We start from the raw sequence: 19,868 nt of genomic DNA, 5'->3' as shown, positions 1-19,868 counted from the left end.
TTGCAAAGAGTTGGGGAAGAGCAGAATGAACCATGAAAAAATAGAGCAAGACTTGGAGAAGACACCACAGTTATATATATACACACACCACAATTGGCTATGCCAAATCAACTGAGTGACCATTTTCACTTTTCAGTAAAACAAGCTCATCAATGTTTCTCACGCATTGAAAAATTCAAATACCAATATCTCCACGATCAAACAAAATTCGACTGAACCCAGATTGCTATAAATGTGGAATCAGATGAAGATTCATGGCTGCATAATAAAATTCCATTTCTCACAATGTGAAAATCAAATGTCAGATTATTCTATTTTGGAACAAAAAATTACTGAACACGAATTGCTAACAGCCTTTGTAATGCCCGTCCATAATATCAAGTAAGGCTTCATGAAGTACAAGGGCCATCCTGACATAACACCTGTGCCCGCAAGACGGGGAAAATAAAATAAAATAAAGATAAAATAAAATGCAAAAAGCAGACAGATAAATAGATAGAGAAACTTGAACCAGAAATGCATTACATATTAACACGAGATGCTTGTTATGCAAAAGAAATACAAACACAGATAGGTTATATAACCTTTTGTGTCACATCATCTTCCACCAGACAGCTCAATAGCATCCTGATTATAAATTGAATCTTCTCCCCAATCGAATCTTCTGTGCAGTCTCTCATACTCTTGCCTGCGGTTGACTTCTACATGCTGCCATTCTTCCCACCTCTCAGCCAGTCCCTCTCCTTCCAGCATCCGAACCACCTCTGACATTGTAGGGCGGTCCTCAGGCGATGATTGGGTACAGAGTAATGCAACCTGAATCATCATCTCCACTTCTTCAATGTTGCAGCTCTTGTTTAGGTTGCGGTCCACAATAGCATCCAGTCTTTTCTCCCTTTCCAGTTTCTTGACCTTCATGAAAATATAAGCTGATTTTAGCAGACAGTACACAACAAAAGAGGCCAGGACAACCAAAGAACTAGAAACAATGGAAGCAGGGAATTATGGCATTCGAAACCACATGGAAGTCCAATATTCCAAGTTTAATTTCCACAGGATCAGCAACACGTCTGTCATGTTAAATCAAATGGCTACCCAAAAAAAATTTGTAGTAGTTCCCTTTTTCTAAGAAATCAGCAACCAAAGCATCTCACCTCATCATATTTGAACGTCTGAGAGTATACAAGTGTTAATAGAAACATGAAAGCACATTAAAGACAATATGAAAACCTATTAAGTCATCGTAGCTGTGTCTCCCACATGTTGGACCCACACGCCAGGACACAAGGCATAGGGACGCACCACAGACACTCTTGTCATGCCTCCGAACACACCATAGGAAATGTTTGACTTCTTGTGATTATTTATTTTTTATGGATGCTCTATTCATTATTAAATTAAATGCCCTTTAACACTTTTGATGTAATTGTTTATGATAGACAAAATAGTATTTTGTATGTTGAATGAAGTTCAAATTACAGAGTAATTTTTCATGTTAGATTAGTTAGCTTTTCATTATTTTTGGTTGGTTGTCAGTGTAATAATATTTATATACATAGAAAATAAAAATATATAAATAATTTAAGTTTGGGATATCCCTCCAGTGTCTGTGTCCTAATTTTTTAAAAATCACCATGTCCCGTGATCTTGTTTGTTTCCATATCCATCAGATGAAAACAGTAGAAGTGTAAACAAAATTGAAATTTTCTTTTATTTCATGCAACCTCTCAAGAAGAGTAAAATGAGCTCAATATTGACACAGTTCATTGCCAATGTTGAAGCAAGGGAGTATAGAAAGCAACATCATGCATTACTAGTGGCAACAAAGATGCTAATATATATATATATATATGTGTGTGTGTGTGTGTGTGTGTGTGTTTTTCTACAGATAATTTTGAGAAAGCATAACAAGATATCTATTTCAACAAATAATACTAATTCACCTCCTCAACTGTAGTACGTAGTCCTAGCACAGACGCACCTCCTAGCATGTTATGTCCATGTCCATGCCCAACATATGTCGGACACCAACACTCACTAGACATACGGCAACACATGAGAGACATGCATCTGAACATGGTCAATTATTTTTATAAAATTTAAATTAAATTAAATTAAATTAAATCAAACACATTGGAGCACACATGTCTACAACTTAGTCACACATGCAAGACACTCCTAAGATCTAACAAGTTTGAAGAAACTGGAGGCCAAATTTAAAAGTTCACAAAAAAGGTAATATGGTACTATATATACAAAACCCTCTTTTAGGCTTTATCATATTTGAAAACCTAAAACCCTACAACTTCCAATTTGTCTTGTATTTGTATATACTCAATACATATGAAAAATAAGAAATTACAGCTTCTTTTCCAATGAATTATTTGTTATGATTATCCTATAACAATAAAAATTTATTTGTCATATAAAAGATGAATAATTTTCATATTTACATAGTTAAAAAATATAAATATATAATTTATTTGTTTTAATTTTCATATGTACGTAGATAAATAAATAAATAAATAAATATTTATTTATTTATCACCGCACCTGTGTCCGGAATTTTTAGAATTGCCTGTCAGCGTGTTAGTATTATGTCATGTCCCGTGTCTATGTTCATATTAGTGCTTTTCAGACAGCCACCTCACGCCCAAAATTACAGTATCTTATACCCTACTGGAAGGCAGACAATGAAGATAGCATATCAAAGTTATCTTACATGGTCAAGTAATAAAACATCATCTTCTTCTTCCAGGCGTGAAAAGTCTATCGCTCGTTGACCTGTGACAAGCTCCAAAAGCATGATCCCGTAACCAAAAACATCTGTCCTTTCTGATGACTTCCCAGTGGACAAGTATTCAGGTGCTATGTGACCCATTGTCCCACGAACTTGAGTTGTCACATTAGTCTTCCTCACATCCACTAACTTTGCCAGGCCAAAGTCGCCAACAACAGCTTCAAAATCTTCGTCCAGCAACACATTAGCAGCCTTAACATCCCGATGGATAATTTTGGGATTACAATGTTCATGAAGGTACTCTAGCCCACGAGCTGTGCCTAAAGCCACTCGTTTTCTTGTAGGCCAATCTAAAACAGGCTCCCCAGGCTTAAGCTCTGCATTTTGAGTTTAAAACTAATCAAACATCACCAGAAAATCAATTAAAAAATTAAATGATCACCAAAATCACACAAAAATAATAGCCATTAAAATATATAAATTCTCAAGTTTAAAGAAAGGCTTTCTATAAGGTCCACACAACCCATGAGGGCCATGACCCACAAATGTATGATTGCTGGAACATTTCTGCTTTTTCCTCAAGTATAAAAATAGAACTAGATCAAAAAATCAGATAAAGGTGATGATGATATGAAATCCTCTTGATTTATGTTATTTCCACCGTAGTTACAAACAAGGGCATATACCAAGTTGCATACCATTGAATTCCTAGTTCAGATTATGCCAATTGAATCAAGGATTTGAGAAGCCTACCCCATAAATCTGATTCCCATGTTTTCCACTCTTCTTTCCTTTTCCTCTTTCAGTTACGAAGACATCAAACTAGTACAAATTCAGTATTGTATCAGTAACAGACTGCAAAAAGCATTTTTCTTATCTCTATTGAACATATTGGCAAGTGCATACCAACAGTTACATCAATCATGTTCCTGTTGCTTTTTTACCTTGAGATTCCTTTGAGATAGTATGAAACCACCAAAACTTAGCCAAGGAGTCATACATCAGTACAATGAGGTGGCTTATTCAAAGGTTTATAAATGAAATTGATTTATGAAATGGTTTATCCTATGATAAAATAATCCCCCATTTGGTTCAAATTTTGTAATCCAGGATAAACCTTTTATCCCACATACGCGAGATTATTGGGGTAGGACAACTTTTCCTGAGATAACAATTTTGTTGCCAAATTTCAAAAATTCCTTCCACGGGGTAACGTATCGTTCGTAATCCTGTCAACGAATCAAACGTAGCCTAAGGGTATGCTTGCTGTCCCAAACACAAAAAAGTGGAGGATATGGATGAGTATCACAGTTAATCTGCATTCAATCCTTAGGCCTCGTTTGGGAATCTTCATTTTTAGCCAAAAAGCCAAAAAGTTATTAAATTAGCCAAAAAGCCAACAACCCATACCAAAAAGTCAAAGATTCTCTTTTCTCTCTACTTTTTGCACATCTTTTCGTAAAAAGTCAAAAAGTCATCCCAAACATACTAGTTTTTTTTAGCTCATATTTTAGCCAAATAACTAAAAAATTACTAAATTAGCCTGTTCCCAAACGAGGCCTTACTTTCCTATTTTCTCCCATTTTTTATTTAGAAAGTAAAAGTCAACAAAAATCCCTGCAGGGTGAAGAAGCGATAACATAGTGCTCATTTGTGTCATGCATATATCCTAGAAATAGTGCTAATTGTATTATGGGTATATCCTAGAGCTAGTGCTGTTGCAACGAAGGGATATAAAACTGCCAAATGTGGGAGATGTGTCACTAAATTTAAACCCGCAAAAATCTTTGTCCCCTCTGTTGGCTACATCAAACTATTTTTCTGTAGTCAGCTCTCTCTACTGCCAAATCCTCCCTTAAATCCATGGAAATCATGTTTTTCTCTTGCAATTTCAACCTCTCTCATGGCTTGGTTTGTTCTTTTGATGCCTTCAAATTCAAATTAAATCGGTCCCCACATGAAACCATACATTGGTCAAATGACTAAACCATCTTAGAAGAAAAAATCTCCTTCCTCCAGCTTGTTCGAAGAGAGAGGTAATCTTCTCACTATGTCACTGATAGGTACCACATCCAACTTCTCACAAAAACTATTTACGAATTCAATTTTTTTGCTATATTGCTGCTAATTAATATCAGTGTCTCATTTTTGCAATGCTACTTTTTGACATGTTCCTTGACACCCTAAACATCATTTATTTAAAATAGCAACTTTATATGATGCTTATAGAACTTCCCCTTGAACTTGGCATTCATATTCATACGACACTTAGAGGTAATTCTTAACTTCGCTCATTTGCTAGGATATACTGACACTGTAGGGTTACACCAAAGATCTACCTTAAATCCTTATCTTTTTGCTTTAGTTATGAATGAGTTGACGAGAAATATTCGGGATGACATGTCATGGTCTATACTTTTTGCAGATGATATCGTGTTTGTGGATGAGACTAGAGAAGGAGTTAATACAAAGTTGAAGATTTGGAGAAAAACACTTGAATCTAAAAGATTCGGGATAAGCAGAACTAAAACATATAAATTTAGTAACACTAACAATGAAAGCAGAGGAGAAGTGAAGATTGAGAACCAAGAACTGCCTAAAAGTGAACATTTTCATTATTTAAGATCAATTATCACAACGGCGGGGGAGATGAATGCGAATGTGGCCCATAAAATTAAGGCGGGATGGCTTAAGTGGAGAAGTGCGTCTGGGGTACAGTGCGATAAATGAATACCCACTAGACTAAAAGCTAAGTTCTATAGAATGGCTATTAGACCGGCGATGTTATATGGGATGGAGTGTTAGGCAACCAAGAAATAACATGTAGATAAGAAGAGTGTTGCTGAGACGAAGATGCTAAGGTGGATGTGTAGCAAGACAAGGCAAGACAAGGCAAGACAAAATTAGGAATGAGTATGTTCGGGAATGGATAGGAGTGGCACCGATAGAAGATAAGTTGAGAAAGAATCGATTGAGATGGTTTGGTCATATTTAACGGAGACTAACAAAGGCAGCAGTGAAGAGATGCGATACAGTGGCGGTAGATGGAAATGTTAGAGGACCAAGGTAGGCTTAGTTTAACGTTGGCTAGCGTTATAAATAGAGATATGGATCTACTTAATTTGACTAACGAAATGGTATGTGATAGAGCAGCGTGGAGAAGAAGGATTTACATAGCCGACCCCATTTGATAAGACTTAAGGCTTGGTTTGGTATGCCTGATTCAAGATATCGTAAAACAATTAAAAATTGAATTATTTGTACACTAGACTGGTTCAGCCAGGTCAACCAGTAATTAAATTGGTTGATCCACGATTTGATATATGTTTACTCATCTCTCCAATTCTTTTTTCCAAGATAATTACTATTTTATCATACATAATTTATAGTGTAAATTATCTGATCCTTCTTGAGCCACCACATTTTCTCTCGCAAAAATGTTCTACATAGAAGAATAAAAAGGGTGACTCGATGTACAAGGCTTCCCGCTAAAGATGCAGGAAGCGCAAGATGTGCACAACCATACCCCCATTTCTAGAGAGATTGCTTCCGTGTCTCGAACCCATGCTACCAAGGATGCTGACGGCAAGCCTTACCATGGGCCAAGCTGCCTTTGCACATAGAAGAATACAGCACCGAAATCTTTCTTCTTTTTTCGTAACTTACAATCAATAGCCTAAGTACAAAGAAAAAAAATTCTATTGCGACCTTTTCCTTGCATTAAACAAACTCATAACTGTGTTGTTAAATGAATTTAGCTTGGTTCCAACTCTATCCCTAAAAAACATTGTCTCATGTGACTCCCAAGTGTGGTAGCAGAATACATGCTCTGCAGTTTTTAGCATCACAGGCACCACTTAATGTAGCCTTGAACATCACCCTTCTGAGTAAATGATCCAAAGTGCTTCTCCTCCATTTATGAGACACCTTTTTAAGTCTTTTGGATCTTGTTAAATAAATCAGTCACCAAACTACACAATCATCACCCATAGAGTCCAGAAATTCCGTGGGAGTTCCTTTGGACACTACAGCCTTCACTTTTTAGATTTCTTTCATTATATACAATTACTTCTTATTACTCAAAACGTGGGCCCTTCATAAAAGATATAAATAAATAAAAAGCAAGAAATAAGGCCATATATAAATACCTATCATCATGCTGCCGCACTAGTCACAAGGCACCCCCCAAAAAAAAAGAGGAAAGGCTTTCTATTAGCATCTCTTATTCAAATAAATATATCAAAGAACAAGTACCTCGTAGACGGGAGGCCACACTTAAGTTCTGCATGAAGGGATACACCAAAAGGCGTTCTGTTGGTGTTGAGCAGAACCCAATCAAACGTAATAGATTCCTGTGAACAGCTACACTTATCATCTCAACTTCACGCTGGAATGCTGCATCTCCACCAGGACTCTCATAGTCATTTAGTCGTTTCACAGCCACTTTAGTATTATCTGAAAGCACTCCTTTATAAACCTTTCCAAAACCCCCCTTTCCAAGAACATTTTTCTCATTAAAGTTGTCTGTAGCTAGCTGTAATTCTCGCCAAGCAAATCTTCTCAATTGGCCAAATGCAATTCTTCTGTCAACTTCACCTGAGCATACAAGTAAAAAGAATCCACCGTAAATTACCAGAAAATCCAAGTCACAACAAAATCAATACCTCAATTATATATCTACCAGAGATTTAGAATTAATGAGAAAGCTAGAGGTTATACACATTGACAAGATAATATATCAAACACTGAAGAACTAACGAAAATATAATGCACCAAGAAAAGGAAATTATGAACTATAAACTATGCTAATAAAATTTCAAAATTTAACTGATAATATTTCTTTGGCATTGTTTCATTAAATCCAATATTTATATACTAATAAGTATTTTCTGCTTTTCTCCAAAGAATCCAATCTGCCTCTAGATATCAAAGATGCTTCAATAATTGATTAGGGAAAAATATTAAATAAACCTAATAAACAGCAAACTATTTTGCATTCACTCGTACCTGATTTATACAAAATAAATTTATGATTTTTCAAGCTTTTAGGCAGCCCACGCAAAGAATTAATGCAAAGAAGGAAGATAAAATGCAGTACATAAAGTTGTAACTCACTAATCATTCCACATGCTAGTTGACCTGAAAATAAATATAAGGTTAATGGTATTTCTTGAAAGCTGCCAGCAAAACCACCTGGGCCTCAAACTCTTTCCCAAATAAAAATTAGTGGTTACTCCATAGTGTCAGTTTAAACTTCACAACCAACTGGACAGTTTTCACTAACTGCTAACCAGTATTGGCCAAGGTTTGTGGCAGGTTCCCTCTCCCACAACTAATAGTCATCTCAGGATTTTGGCAACAATTAATCTAGAGATGTTATCAAGCAGAAAACCAGTCACCAAATAATCTCAAATTTGATTCACTGGATCACAAATTTGATCCATAAATCTGACACCTAAAATATGAAATTAAGGCTGAAATTCTAGTTTTGGTCCCTAAAGCATCCATCATGAAACCAAAAGCAAGAAAAAAAAAGAAAAAAGAAAAGAAAAGTAGGTTTGTGAACAGAACAGGTTTAAACTAGATAAAGGCACAGAGAAACCAGGCTGTAAAAACATTTGAGTACCATCTCATGCAGTGATGATTATTTGGGGTTAGAAAATAGTTTTGCATTTTATCAGATATGACCACCTATAATCCAGCCAGTTGAACATTTAGTAGCATTGGCATTTAATCTATTCCTAATCCTAAACTAACCTGCAACATCTACAAAAACTTCACGTTTGAATCGCTTATGCCTGCTCATCCACCAAAGTAACAGCATGCTTCCAAGAAGAAGAAGACCTAGAAGTCCAATAACAATTCCAACTATAGTTCCAATCTTTGGATTATGAGAAGAACCTGCTAACACAACCAAGTCAAAAATAAGCATGCCCATGAAGGGGAAAATTGTGCAGATGCACATTTTTCCAATATCATAAAGCAAAGTTGAGTGAAAAAGAATATTCCATTACCACCATTGTCAGATGCACAAGAATGGGAAAAATTTATCCCACAATTCAAATGGGTCATTGTAAAACTGAAATAAGCAACAAAAGACCAATCAATTTCAATGCAGATGAACATGTCAGAGAAAGAGAGTTAAGTAGCAATTCAGTGGAAAGATTGGTGCCGACTGTCTGAAATAGAAGCTGATATCATTGGGGGAAAAAATGTTGCTCATACTTGTATTTTGAAACTTGGAATAATTGTTCAGGTATTTGACCACTTAGTCCATTTGAAGCAAGCTGACTGTAAAGGAAGTTTCAATTATGCCATCAGAAGCTTGCAAAAGGTGTCTGATTGTAGAACTTCACATGGGATAATTTACCATAACTCTAATTGTAGAAACAATTTAACTCAAATAAATCATAAATTTGATGTGAACAATGAGATTTAATCCCAATCACTTACAGATTGATTAAGTTTGGAAGAAGAGAGAGTGAATCAGGAATAGCACCTGTGAGATTGTTTTGATTCAAATACCTGCTCACATAATCAATTAAATTGAACTTCTACTGATAAACGTGCTAACAAATAAAGTTCTATGGAAATACTGATGTAATGCATACAGTGTTACGTACAGAAACTGAAGCTTCTTGAGATTGCCAAGAGAAGATGGTATTTCACCAGTTAAACGGTTATTTTCCAAATCCAACATTGTCAAGCTTGTCAAATTTCCAAACTCTATCGGAATTGAGCCAGTTATGGAATTTCCTTGCAAAGAACTGCATGATGAATCCATTGACATGTATCAACTAATCATAATTAAACATGCATATGGAGGACATAAGAATTACTAATTTGCATATTGTCGCTAGACATAGGAAAGGGATTCATTCAAAAGTACATAACAATAAGTATTTTGAACCTCAGGGGGACATATGCCAGTACTAGCCTAGTACCAAGAAGGTTTTTGCCTAGCAAATATGGAGTTGTTGCGAACTCACAAACAATCAAACCAAAGATCAGTGTGCAAGTCAGAAAGAGAAATTTAATTCAGCGACAGAATATCTCCAGTCCCTCGTAATTTTAACTGAAAATTCATTTACAGCACCCTAAAATATGCTATTTCTCAAAAACTAATTGATTTTCATGTATAGATCAACCCTAAATGTCAAAAAATAAAGCCCATCAGCCACTATTAGTCTTGCCCTAAGAAGCACAGACACTTCTAAGAAGGTGGTGTGTCGTGTCAGACACCAACACAACATTGGCTGGACACTTCCCAACAACTATCGGACACACGTCCAAAAATGTCCAACGATTTTCAAAAAATTTCTAAACTTGGACACACTTCAGACACTTCGGGAACATGTATCTATCACTTAAAACACAAATGAAAAACATTACAATTTTGAATAAAATAAGTTTGAATCCAATAAAAGAAAATAACACAAATTTATAGCTACCTCATCATTTAACAATTATTATCTTTAAATTGAATATTCTTATATATGACATATAATATTTATATTTATATTTATATTTATATTTATATATGTCACATATTAAATATATAAAACTATAAATTTTGCTTGCATCCCCCATGTGTCATGTCCTACATTTTTTGAAAAAATTTACATCCATGCCGTGTCTAGTCAATGAAGAATCAAAAAGATAAAAAAATAAAAGTAAAAACTAAACAAATAAAAAAAAGGTAAATTACGATGACCTCCATTGACGTTTTTGACTAATACACTGACCCCGGTAATTCTGGAAATTACAACCCGCTCCCTAAGGTTACGAGTCGCATTACAATTTTTCCTTTTGTTAGTCGATTGTTAGGTCAACTAATAAGTTGTGCTGATGTCAGCAATCAAAATTTTCAAAATACTAATTTTAACCTCAAGAATGACCAAACTTTAACCCCTCCTCTTCTTTTCCCTTTTTCCAACCAAACTCTTTGCAACTACCGTCACCATGACTACTAGCACACTAGAACTACCATGGCTACCAAAACTCTTCACAAGCCCAAATCACAAACCCACTAACAAACCATCTCTAAAACCATATCTATGTTCGATATACTCTTGTAAATTTGCGAAGTACCATTATCAAACACTATAATACTTGGATAAGGGTATGGGATATGTGTCCAATAAGCCTAGTTGGAGATGCACCCAACAACTGTATAAAAATAGTTAAATTATCATAGGACTGTGCACGAGACTTCTATTTTATACATGAAATGCTATATTTTAGTTTTTAAGATCATCCAAATCAGGGGCATTTTAACCTTCACATCAAACCAAAATAGTAAGGATATGTTTGTTTGGAAATCTTAGAATTAGACATTACATTATAAAAGTGTACTCATGCATTTTTTTCGTTATGACGTTGTCATTAGTGTTTTTAAAGGCTCAAGGCACACCAAGAAGCCGAAGGTCTAATGAGGCTTAAGCGCAAGGTGAGGTACTCGCTTCACTGAAATGAGGCCCACCTTCTTAATAAAAAATAGATAAATTAACATAGACTACGAACTCAAACTTCAACATAAGCAAAATAAAAGAATTCACAACTTATAATATGCACTAAATCAAAGAATTAAAAAAATAAATAAAACTACTAAGGCAACTTGTAGAAGAATTCCCAACCCTATAAAAGTATATATCATTCCAAATGCAAAATAATCAACATTCAAGTTTCAACCAAAAATTTAAGTTTAAACATCTCAAAACATCAAAAGCAAATTAAAGAACCAAACATCAAACATAAATATCCACCAAACACTAATAATAAAAAAATTTTAAAAAAAAGGGGTATCAAAACAAACACAAATATCAAGCAAAGTGTTTTTTTTTGTGTGTGTGTGTGTGTGTGTGTGTGTGTGTGTGTGTATTTGAGAGCTTTAAAACCTGTAGCAGCATATATAAGTGTATCATGGTACCCAAAACAAAAAAACAAAAAAAAAAGAGTAAAATCAATGTCTAGTATTAAAACAAAAACCAAAAGGCAGAACATAAATGAAGCGCACTACTTTTGCACCTCGAGCGCTTCTTCGAATGGGTTGCTACTCTACAAGCTGTTTTTCGCTCCGCCTTGCACTTAAGTGAGCGCCTTTTACAACACTGGTTGTCTTTATTTAGAATTAATCTATTCATACTTCAGTCCATGGATTATTTGGGTGGGAATTTACTTTTTGAGGGTAACTTAGACAAATTTCCCTAAATTTCTAGGTAGAGCACTTCATTGATTAAAAGAGGAATATAAATAAGGAAGACTAAGTTATGTCTCAAGAGCTCGAATGATACAACTATAAACATAAAATGTAGGTCAGCCCTCTACAAAGTTGATGATGGTTGTTTTCATACATGTCAATTTGTAGGTCAAGCAATGATTCGATGTTGAAAGTTGATTGTTGATTCCCAACTGTTAGCAAACTCGCTGATTATTAGAGGATTGAGCCAATACATTAGTTGTATAAATGTGCACATCATAAACTTGGTTTCCAATCAAGTTTGGCCTCATCTAAAAATATTTATTTATTTGTTGTTGTGTCCTTGCCATGTTGCCTCCCGATTTTTTTTACAATTGTCGTGTCAACGTGACCGTATTGTTTCATATCCATATCCATGCTCCCTAGATGGTTAGTGAAACATATATATGCACTATTTGACAAACATCGTGGCTCACAGTATTCACAAATTTTGTAAAAAGTTTCAATTTATAAATTACAATAATGTGATGGTATTGAAGTATTACAGATGTTTATAATAGTCTATATCAGAGTAATGGATGCCAAGAAAAAAGGTCTTCAAAGTAGAATACAAGGGAAAAGTGCAAAAGCAATTTCACTGAGGCAACTCTACTAGACAAATTCCATGCACTGGTGACATATACTTTAACAGAGTCTCACAGAGCCACCTCCAAAATGCGTAACACACAAAATGCAGACAAAACCATATGAGAAAGCAATGGAGATACTAATAATAACAAGGATTAAAATGAGGGTGCAATAACCACCAAGATTGCTATTCTCGAAGAGTCAAATCAATTGAATTATTATTTCATTTAACTTCAGTTGTGACTTAACTTTCACTAGAATTAGTGGCTTGATGTGTCCGACAATGTTATCTCGGACAGTCCAAACCAAACCAATCCAAACCTTAAGTCCCATCAAATGGGGTCGACTACATGAATCATTCTTCTCCATGCGACCTTATCAAAGGCTATTTCATTAGTCAAATTAAGTAGATCCATATCTCTATTTACCAAGCTAGCCAACATTAATCTATGCCTACCCGTCTCCTAACACTTTCATCTACCGTTACAGTATCGCAGCTCTTCACTACTGCCTTTATTGATCTCCGTTGAATGGGACCAAACTATCTCAATCGATTCTCTCTCAACTTATCTTCTATCGGTGCTACTCCTACCCATTCCCAAATACACTCATTCCTAATTTTGTCTTGTCTAGTCTTGCCACACATCTACCTGAGCATCCTCATCTCAACTACACTCATCTTATTTATATGTTGTTTCTTGGTTGCCCAACACTCTGTCCCATACAACATCGCTGGTCTAATAGTTATTCTATAGAACTTACCTTTTAGTCTAATGGGTATTCGTTTATCGCACAGTACCCTAGACACACTTCTCCACTTACACCATCTCACCTTAATCCTATGGGCCACATCCGCATCAATCTCCCCTGCTGTTGTGATAATCAACCCTATACAACGAAAATGTTCACTCTTAGGCAGTTCTTGGTTCTCAATCTTCACTTCTTTGCTTTCATTGTTACTGTTACTAAATTTATACTCCATGTACTCCGTCTTAGTTCTGTTTATCCGGAATCCTTTAGATTCAAAAACTTTTCTCCAAATCTCCAACTTTGTGTTAACTCCTTCTCTAGTTTCATCCACTAGCACAATATCGCCTGCAAAAAGTATACACCATGGCACGTCATCCTAAATATTTTTTGACAACTCATCCATAACTAAAACAAAAAGATAAGGACTTAAGGTAGATTCTTGGTGTAACCCTACAGTAATAGAGAATTCATTTGTCTCTCCAGCAGGCGATCTAATAGTGGTCACCACCCCTTCATATATATCCCTAATCACATCAATGTAACCTTTTGTTACCCCTTTCTTCTCTAACACCCACCATATTACATCTCGGGACACTCTATCATATGCTTTCTCAAGGTCGATAATCACCATATGAATGTCTCTTTTCTTTTCTATTACTATCCTTAAAAAATAAATCGCTTCCACTGTTGACCTGCCAGGCATAAACCCAAATTAATTCTCTGACACCTCTGTTATATCTCGCAATCGGCGTTCCATCACCCTCTCCCACACTTACATTATATGACACATTAGTTTGATTCCTCTATAGTTGTTGCAATTCTGGACATCTCCTTTGTTCTTATAGATTGGCATTAAAATACTCTTCCTCCACTCGTCTAGCATGCTTTTAGTCAACAAAATTTTGCTAAACAACCTAGTCAACCAAAGAACCCCTTTTTACCCAAACACTTTCACATTTCAATAAGGATATCATCGGGTCTTAAAACCTTATTTGATTTCATTTTCTTAAGTGCAATCTCCACTTCAAAATTCTTAATCCTGCGATAGAACCTACAGTCTTGGTTTATCGTATTACTGGCTATTTCTTCTCCTTTTGTTGTACCTCCATATTCCTCATTTAAAGCATGCCATATTATTCTATAGAATTTAGATATGAAATCTTCAACCCTCTCAATAACATTAGTTCATTGCTAAAGGCTAACACAGATGGATTTAGGCATATTAATTGGACTCATACTGTAATTCCCTAAACATACAGTGTTTGAAGAGTCTTCAGAACTCCGATTTTAGGAGATAAGATTCCAGAAAATCCCATGGACGTCAATGATCTGCAAAAAAATAAGAGACATGATTAGATACCAGATATAAATTCGAAGATTGGCAGCTAAAGAGTGAAGACTTGATTTGTACGCCATGACCTGCACTGAAATGCTAGCAACATTATAGTAGCGCACATATCAAGGTCTGAAGGTAAAAATAAAAAAAATAAAAAATAAAAAACAAAGCATTACTTACACAGAAACAACATTATTGCTGATACAACTAACTTTGGACCAAGTGCATGGACTAACTTGATTTGGATTCCAATCCTTGAGCTGATCAACTGAAGCATTCAGTGATTTCCTCAATGCATAGAGGGCATCCCCTGAAACAAACCTCATGATTGTGAACCATCAAATGAATGTATCACCCAAAACCAATGAGAATTACAAATTAAATTCTGGAAGCATAGGTACAAGCAAACATAAGAAACATAAGAGTAATAAATCCCATCTAATAGCCAATCTCATTATGTGCTACCACATCACCAAAAGGTGCCAATTCCCCACAAATATGTATTTTGAAACACATTTCCCAAAACATGGAACAAGTCATTCAAGAACATAAAATTTACAGATTCAAAAGCAAGTTACTCTTGGTTCTTCCGCTTTATGTTCATATTTTATGAGAAGAATAGAAGGAAGGAACTATAGCACCAAACAAGGACCACATAAATAGAACACACTATTTAATTCTTACACGTATTGAATTTCAATAACAAATTCCAACAAAGTAAATGGATAGTATGTCCATTTTGAGGACAAAACTTTCATTGTAGGTCTCAGCTTGCAACAGCACCTTGGAAAAGAACAAAAGAGAGGTGTGAGCACGTTCCGCAAAATAGGAAACTAAATCCTAATAGAAAAAGAAACTAAAATCCCAAAAATAAGAAACCAAATATTACTAGGGTCCTAATTAAACTATAATAAAAATAAATAAACATAAATATTAAAAAATAAAATTATAAAATACAGAAAATCTTCATGCCAAATTTAGAACGTGCATGTTCTGCATCATAGTGTAATCAAATTCCTTCATGGAGAGAGAGAGAGAGCAAGGAAGCAAATTATCATGTTATGGTACGAGAAATTACAATATCTTATTAACGATGATGGAGATACCATTAAAATGAAGTAACAATGAATAAACATCATGAATTAAAGTGTTAGATGAACATCATACCTTGTGCATCAGGTGATACAAAAGAATGCAAGCATGCCAATATAAGAGCAGCAAAAGCTAACTCCATCCCAAAAGACATAATTTTGTCCAGGTTGATACTTTATTCCCAATTCTCAATGCAACAAAATGTGTAGCTTTCTTTGAATACACAAGTGAGCACCATCTCTGCAAAACATTCCATCATCACATTAAAAATGAATCATGTATAATAAAAATGTTACGTTAAACTAAGTTCAAGATTACCATTTTTGTTTAATACTGCTCTAAATTTATGTTCAAAATTATAATCAGCAATCTCTCATAGATGTCTCCTTGTTTCGTAGATTTGGGTTACCCAAAACTTTTTAGTTAGTAATTTATATAAGATAATGAGCTGAGTTTTGGAAGTGGGAATGTTCTGGTGACAAGCTAAGCCAATGCCTAGTACCAGTGTTTCTTCTTCAGGACGATCTCACACTCAAACTAGCCCAATTGACAACCCTACAGTATGTACAATGCAACAATCTCAACCACATTGCACACCCCTATAGCACCACCCCAAACCATACACCAATAGTGGAATCCTTGAACATCTCTCCACCTATAACCACAGGCCGAACATCATGACTCCCACAAATCAATAATTAGTTCACCAACTCATCAACACTACCATCAAACTCACCAGTCACCACTGCCATTATTAATCCATTCTAAATCACATTAATCCACCTTCCAACCATATTCTCATCCCCCACTAACACAACCACAAAGGTTGCCACACCCTGTTATGTTTTACTTTTTTCCTAGTTCACTTTCTAATTTCTCTTCCTAAACTTCTTTATACTCTTGAAACGCATTCTCTCTCAACTCTCCACTTTCCTTCTCTACTTCCTCTCCTAAATATCTCTACTTTCTCTACAATATCTTTCTGAAGTCAAACCTCTTTAAACCTCCATACTTTTTTCCAAAAACTTCTATGTTCAATCACTCTTCTTTAGTGTCCAAAGTCATGGGGCTATTTCTACCCCAAATCACTAACAGCTTTTCTTGCTAACCTAACCACCATTTTCTATGACCCCCTTAACCAATCACAACCAGAGCCACCACTACATCAAACCATTGCCTCCATTTCAACCTTCTCCATTTTCCAGCCACTACTCGCCCTCTCATTGTCTCATTATTTTCCATAATTTAATCCTCAAACCCACAAATCTAGAACAGCATCAAAGAAAAACCCAAAGTGATGTAGGTCATACAAAATTTATAAAATTTGGCACTAGCTTGGGTTATTTTTTGGGGTTCTTCTTCACATAACATAACAAAAGAGAATTAGAGATGACTGGCAGTAATAGTCAGCAACGTTAATTAGACTTACTGATCCTATAATCACAAATGATTTATGGCCTCCTGGCACTAATGTTCATCTTCATCTTTTTCAACAGCCGTAGTATTTAAGCAAAAAACATGTCCAACAGTAAGAACAGACAAAATATAGTCTTTTCCTTGTAAAGAAGTGCAATTTCATGTTTTTACTATCAATCCATTTTGAAAGTAGGTCAATGTCATCAATTTGGAATATCACTTAGCTCCTTCAAAATCACCAGAATATTCACCAACACCTATTCGTAAACTTCAATGAGTTCTGCCTATACAGAGGAGGCTTCTTCAGAATTATCATATCATTCATGATGATAATTCTGAATCAAGCAATACCTCGAGGCTGCTGAACCCGATGCTTCACCAGAAGGCCCAGAACACTTATGATGGTGGTGGCAGCTTCGATTGGCAGAGGAAGTTAAGGGAGGATTCGACAAAGGGTTTTGCTCAATGAAGTCACTGGACCAAAAAACAACCATCTTGGCTGAGCTCATTGGCTACAGGAAGGAAACAGCATTTTTTGACCAGGAGTGAGTGAGTGGGTATAACAATAACCTACAAATGTATTTAGGAACATACAATTCTTCCTATGTTAACCCAATAAATCCAAAGGAAACAGATCAGATCTTGAATCCATTTAGCCCATGAATTAATACATCTATAACTATTAATTTCTACAACAAGAGGTACAAAAGACAGAGATATGAGTGCCGCAAATTCAAATTCATTAAACCAACAACCAAATGAAATACAAAACCAACCAAATCATTAAAAAGCACAGCAATTTAAATCTCCAGTGACACATAATCTAAAGAACACACAGAATCAGAAACAGAAACCACGTGTTTCTACCAAACAATCACAAAATTACACACACATGACATACATAAAAAATATATATATATTTAATTGAACAATTTAAGGAGAGGATGAAGAAGAAGGAGAAGAAGAACCTTGGAGAAGTATCAAAAAGCTAGGGCTTTTGGTGAGATTTTAATTGGTCTCTTTTAGAAAAATGTGAATGTACTGGAAACGAATCTAGACAGAAGCTTCTTTTCTTCTTTATTGTGGAAATTTGATGGAATTGAATGGAAGCTCGGCAATAATTACTCTCTCTCTCTCTCTCTCTCTCTCTCTCTCTAGACTGGAAAAATGGGAGTAGTGGTGGTGGTGGGCCAACTCCAATTCTACGAGTGAAGAAGCATGCGTTTCTCACGGAACAGAGGTCCTGCTGTCTTCAAATGTGACTGCGGTGCCTTTTGTTGGAGGTGTATTATGTTTTATTTTTATGATGTAAATCGTCGTATTATAAGGTTTATTACGTACTTTGTATCTATTAAAAATTATATTAATTAGATATTAATAATTAATTGATTGAATTATATATTGTTTATGCTATTTTTTTTAAAAAAAAATTATTATTTATTTTATTAGTTATCGATCATATAATTATTAATATTAAATTAAACTAATTTTTAATAAGAATAAAATACTTAATAAATCTTACAAAATAAACGATTTAAATAATAAAAATAACATCATAATACAACTTAAACAAAGGCTCCAATCACTGCATTGCTTTGAGCACAAAAGCGACCCTTTTACGTTTCTCACGGGAGGTTTGGCGCCTTTTTGGTAAGAGAAACGACTGCGAAATTCTTCTAGTAAAACAACAATGCAGTCAACTTTAGAAGGCCCTTTCACCCTTCTGAATTACATAACTGCCATTATCATGGATATGATTTTTGTTCCCAAATTGTTAGGTTGTGGCTGATAAAAAATATATAAAAATAAAAATAAAAATTGTGAGGTAGTGGTTGAAGCTCTCCATTTATTTTTATTTTTTTATTTTTAAATTGGTCCCCAAATGATAATAAAAAAATGAATAAATTACGCATTGCTTTTTCTTTTCTTTTTTTTATTTTTGATCACCTTTTTGTTTTGACTCTTACAGTTTTTATTTTTTATTTTGAACTTTTATATTTTAAGTTTTTTCTCAATGTTATTTTTAAAGTTCATTTTTATTCAAAATTTTATAGATAATGGCACGTTAACTGTCACATGATATAAAATATATTGTTATATTTAGATATAAATTTGTGTTAGAAGTGTGAGTTATATAACAAAATATTTTTTTATACCATGTGATTATCAATATGTTATTTTCTGTCTAATTTCAAAAATAAATTAGCTTTTAGAGGAAATAAAAAAAATATGAAAAAGGCAAAGTGAGAAAATAAAATCTTCAAATATCAAAATAAAATTTAAACAAAAAAAAAAAAGACCAAGCATTAAGGGGTGTTTGTTTTAAAAGATTGGAGGTAGCAAATTGGTCTCCATGTCCAATCCACCATGAAATCCATTGTTTTGGTTAAGAATTTGCAGGTCGAATTAGGAGTTCCAATAGATTATAGATCACATATACGTTGAACTATTGTGTCCAGGGGATGTGGATTGAAATAGTGGGATTCAAATCCCATGAAATTAAATTGTAAAATGATACATTTGCCCTCCAATTATTTGATTTTTTTTGTAAAATTAGTAAAACATAAAAATCTCAATTAAAAAATGAAACAGAATAAAATTATTTAATTTTTATTAATGTTTATTTATTTAATTTTTAAAATAAATTTTTATAGATTTTTTATGGATCATTTTTTTATAAATCCTCTTTCGAAGTGTTTTATTCCATC

General features: G+C 34.6%; 1 protein-coding gene across 6 annotated transcripts; it reads right to left on the bottom strand.

Annotated features, from left to right (window-relative positions):
* Positions 1-259: 259 nt before the first annotated feature.
* LOC114287336 (putative LRR receptor-like serine/threonine-protein kinase At5g10290) lies at positions 260-18,749 on the bottom strand. 6 transcript variants are annotated; one of them, XM_082889017.1, is made up of 13 exons: positions 18,129-18,749; positions 15,820-15,984; positions 14,833-14,962; positions 14,574-14,645; positions 9,364-9,507; positions 9,194-9,265; positions 8,966-9,031; positions 8,755-8,819; positions 8,498-8,641; positions 6,995-7,336; positions 2,723-3,117; positions 585-912; positions 260-422 (listed from the first exon to the last, which is right to left on the bottom strand). In XM_082889017.1, exons 2-12 carry the CDS (start codon positions 15,896-15,898, stop codon positions 598-600), a joined length of 1,824 nt encoding a protein of 607 aa, XP_082745143.1. In that variant the 5' UTR covers positions 15,899-15,984; positions 18,129-18,749; the 3' UTR covers positions 260-422; positions 585-597. The 6 variants fall into 6 exon arrangements, with proteins under 6 accessions (XP_082745143.1, XP_082745164.1, XP_082745153.1 ...); XM_082889038.1 differs by having other exon boundaries at positions 8,498-8,584; XM_082889027.1 differs by having other exon boundaries at positions 17,512-18,142.
* Positions 18,750-19,868: the final 1,119 nt, after the last annotated feature.

This window comes from Camellia sinensis, chromosome 1, assembly GCF_055761805.1.
Source record: "Camellia sinensis isolate YWXY chromosome 1, ASM5576180v1, whole genome shotgun sequence".
In the NCBI taxonomy this organism is placed as follows: domain Eukaryota; kingdom Viridiplantae; phylum Streptophyta; class Magnoliopsida; order Ericales; family Theaceae; genus Camellia; species Camellia sinensis.
Note: the sequence above shows the minus strand (reverse complement) of the source record. Positions and strands in the feature narration are given on the sequence as shown.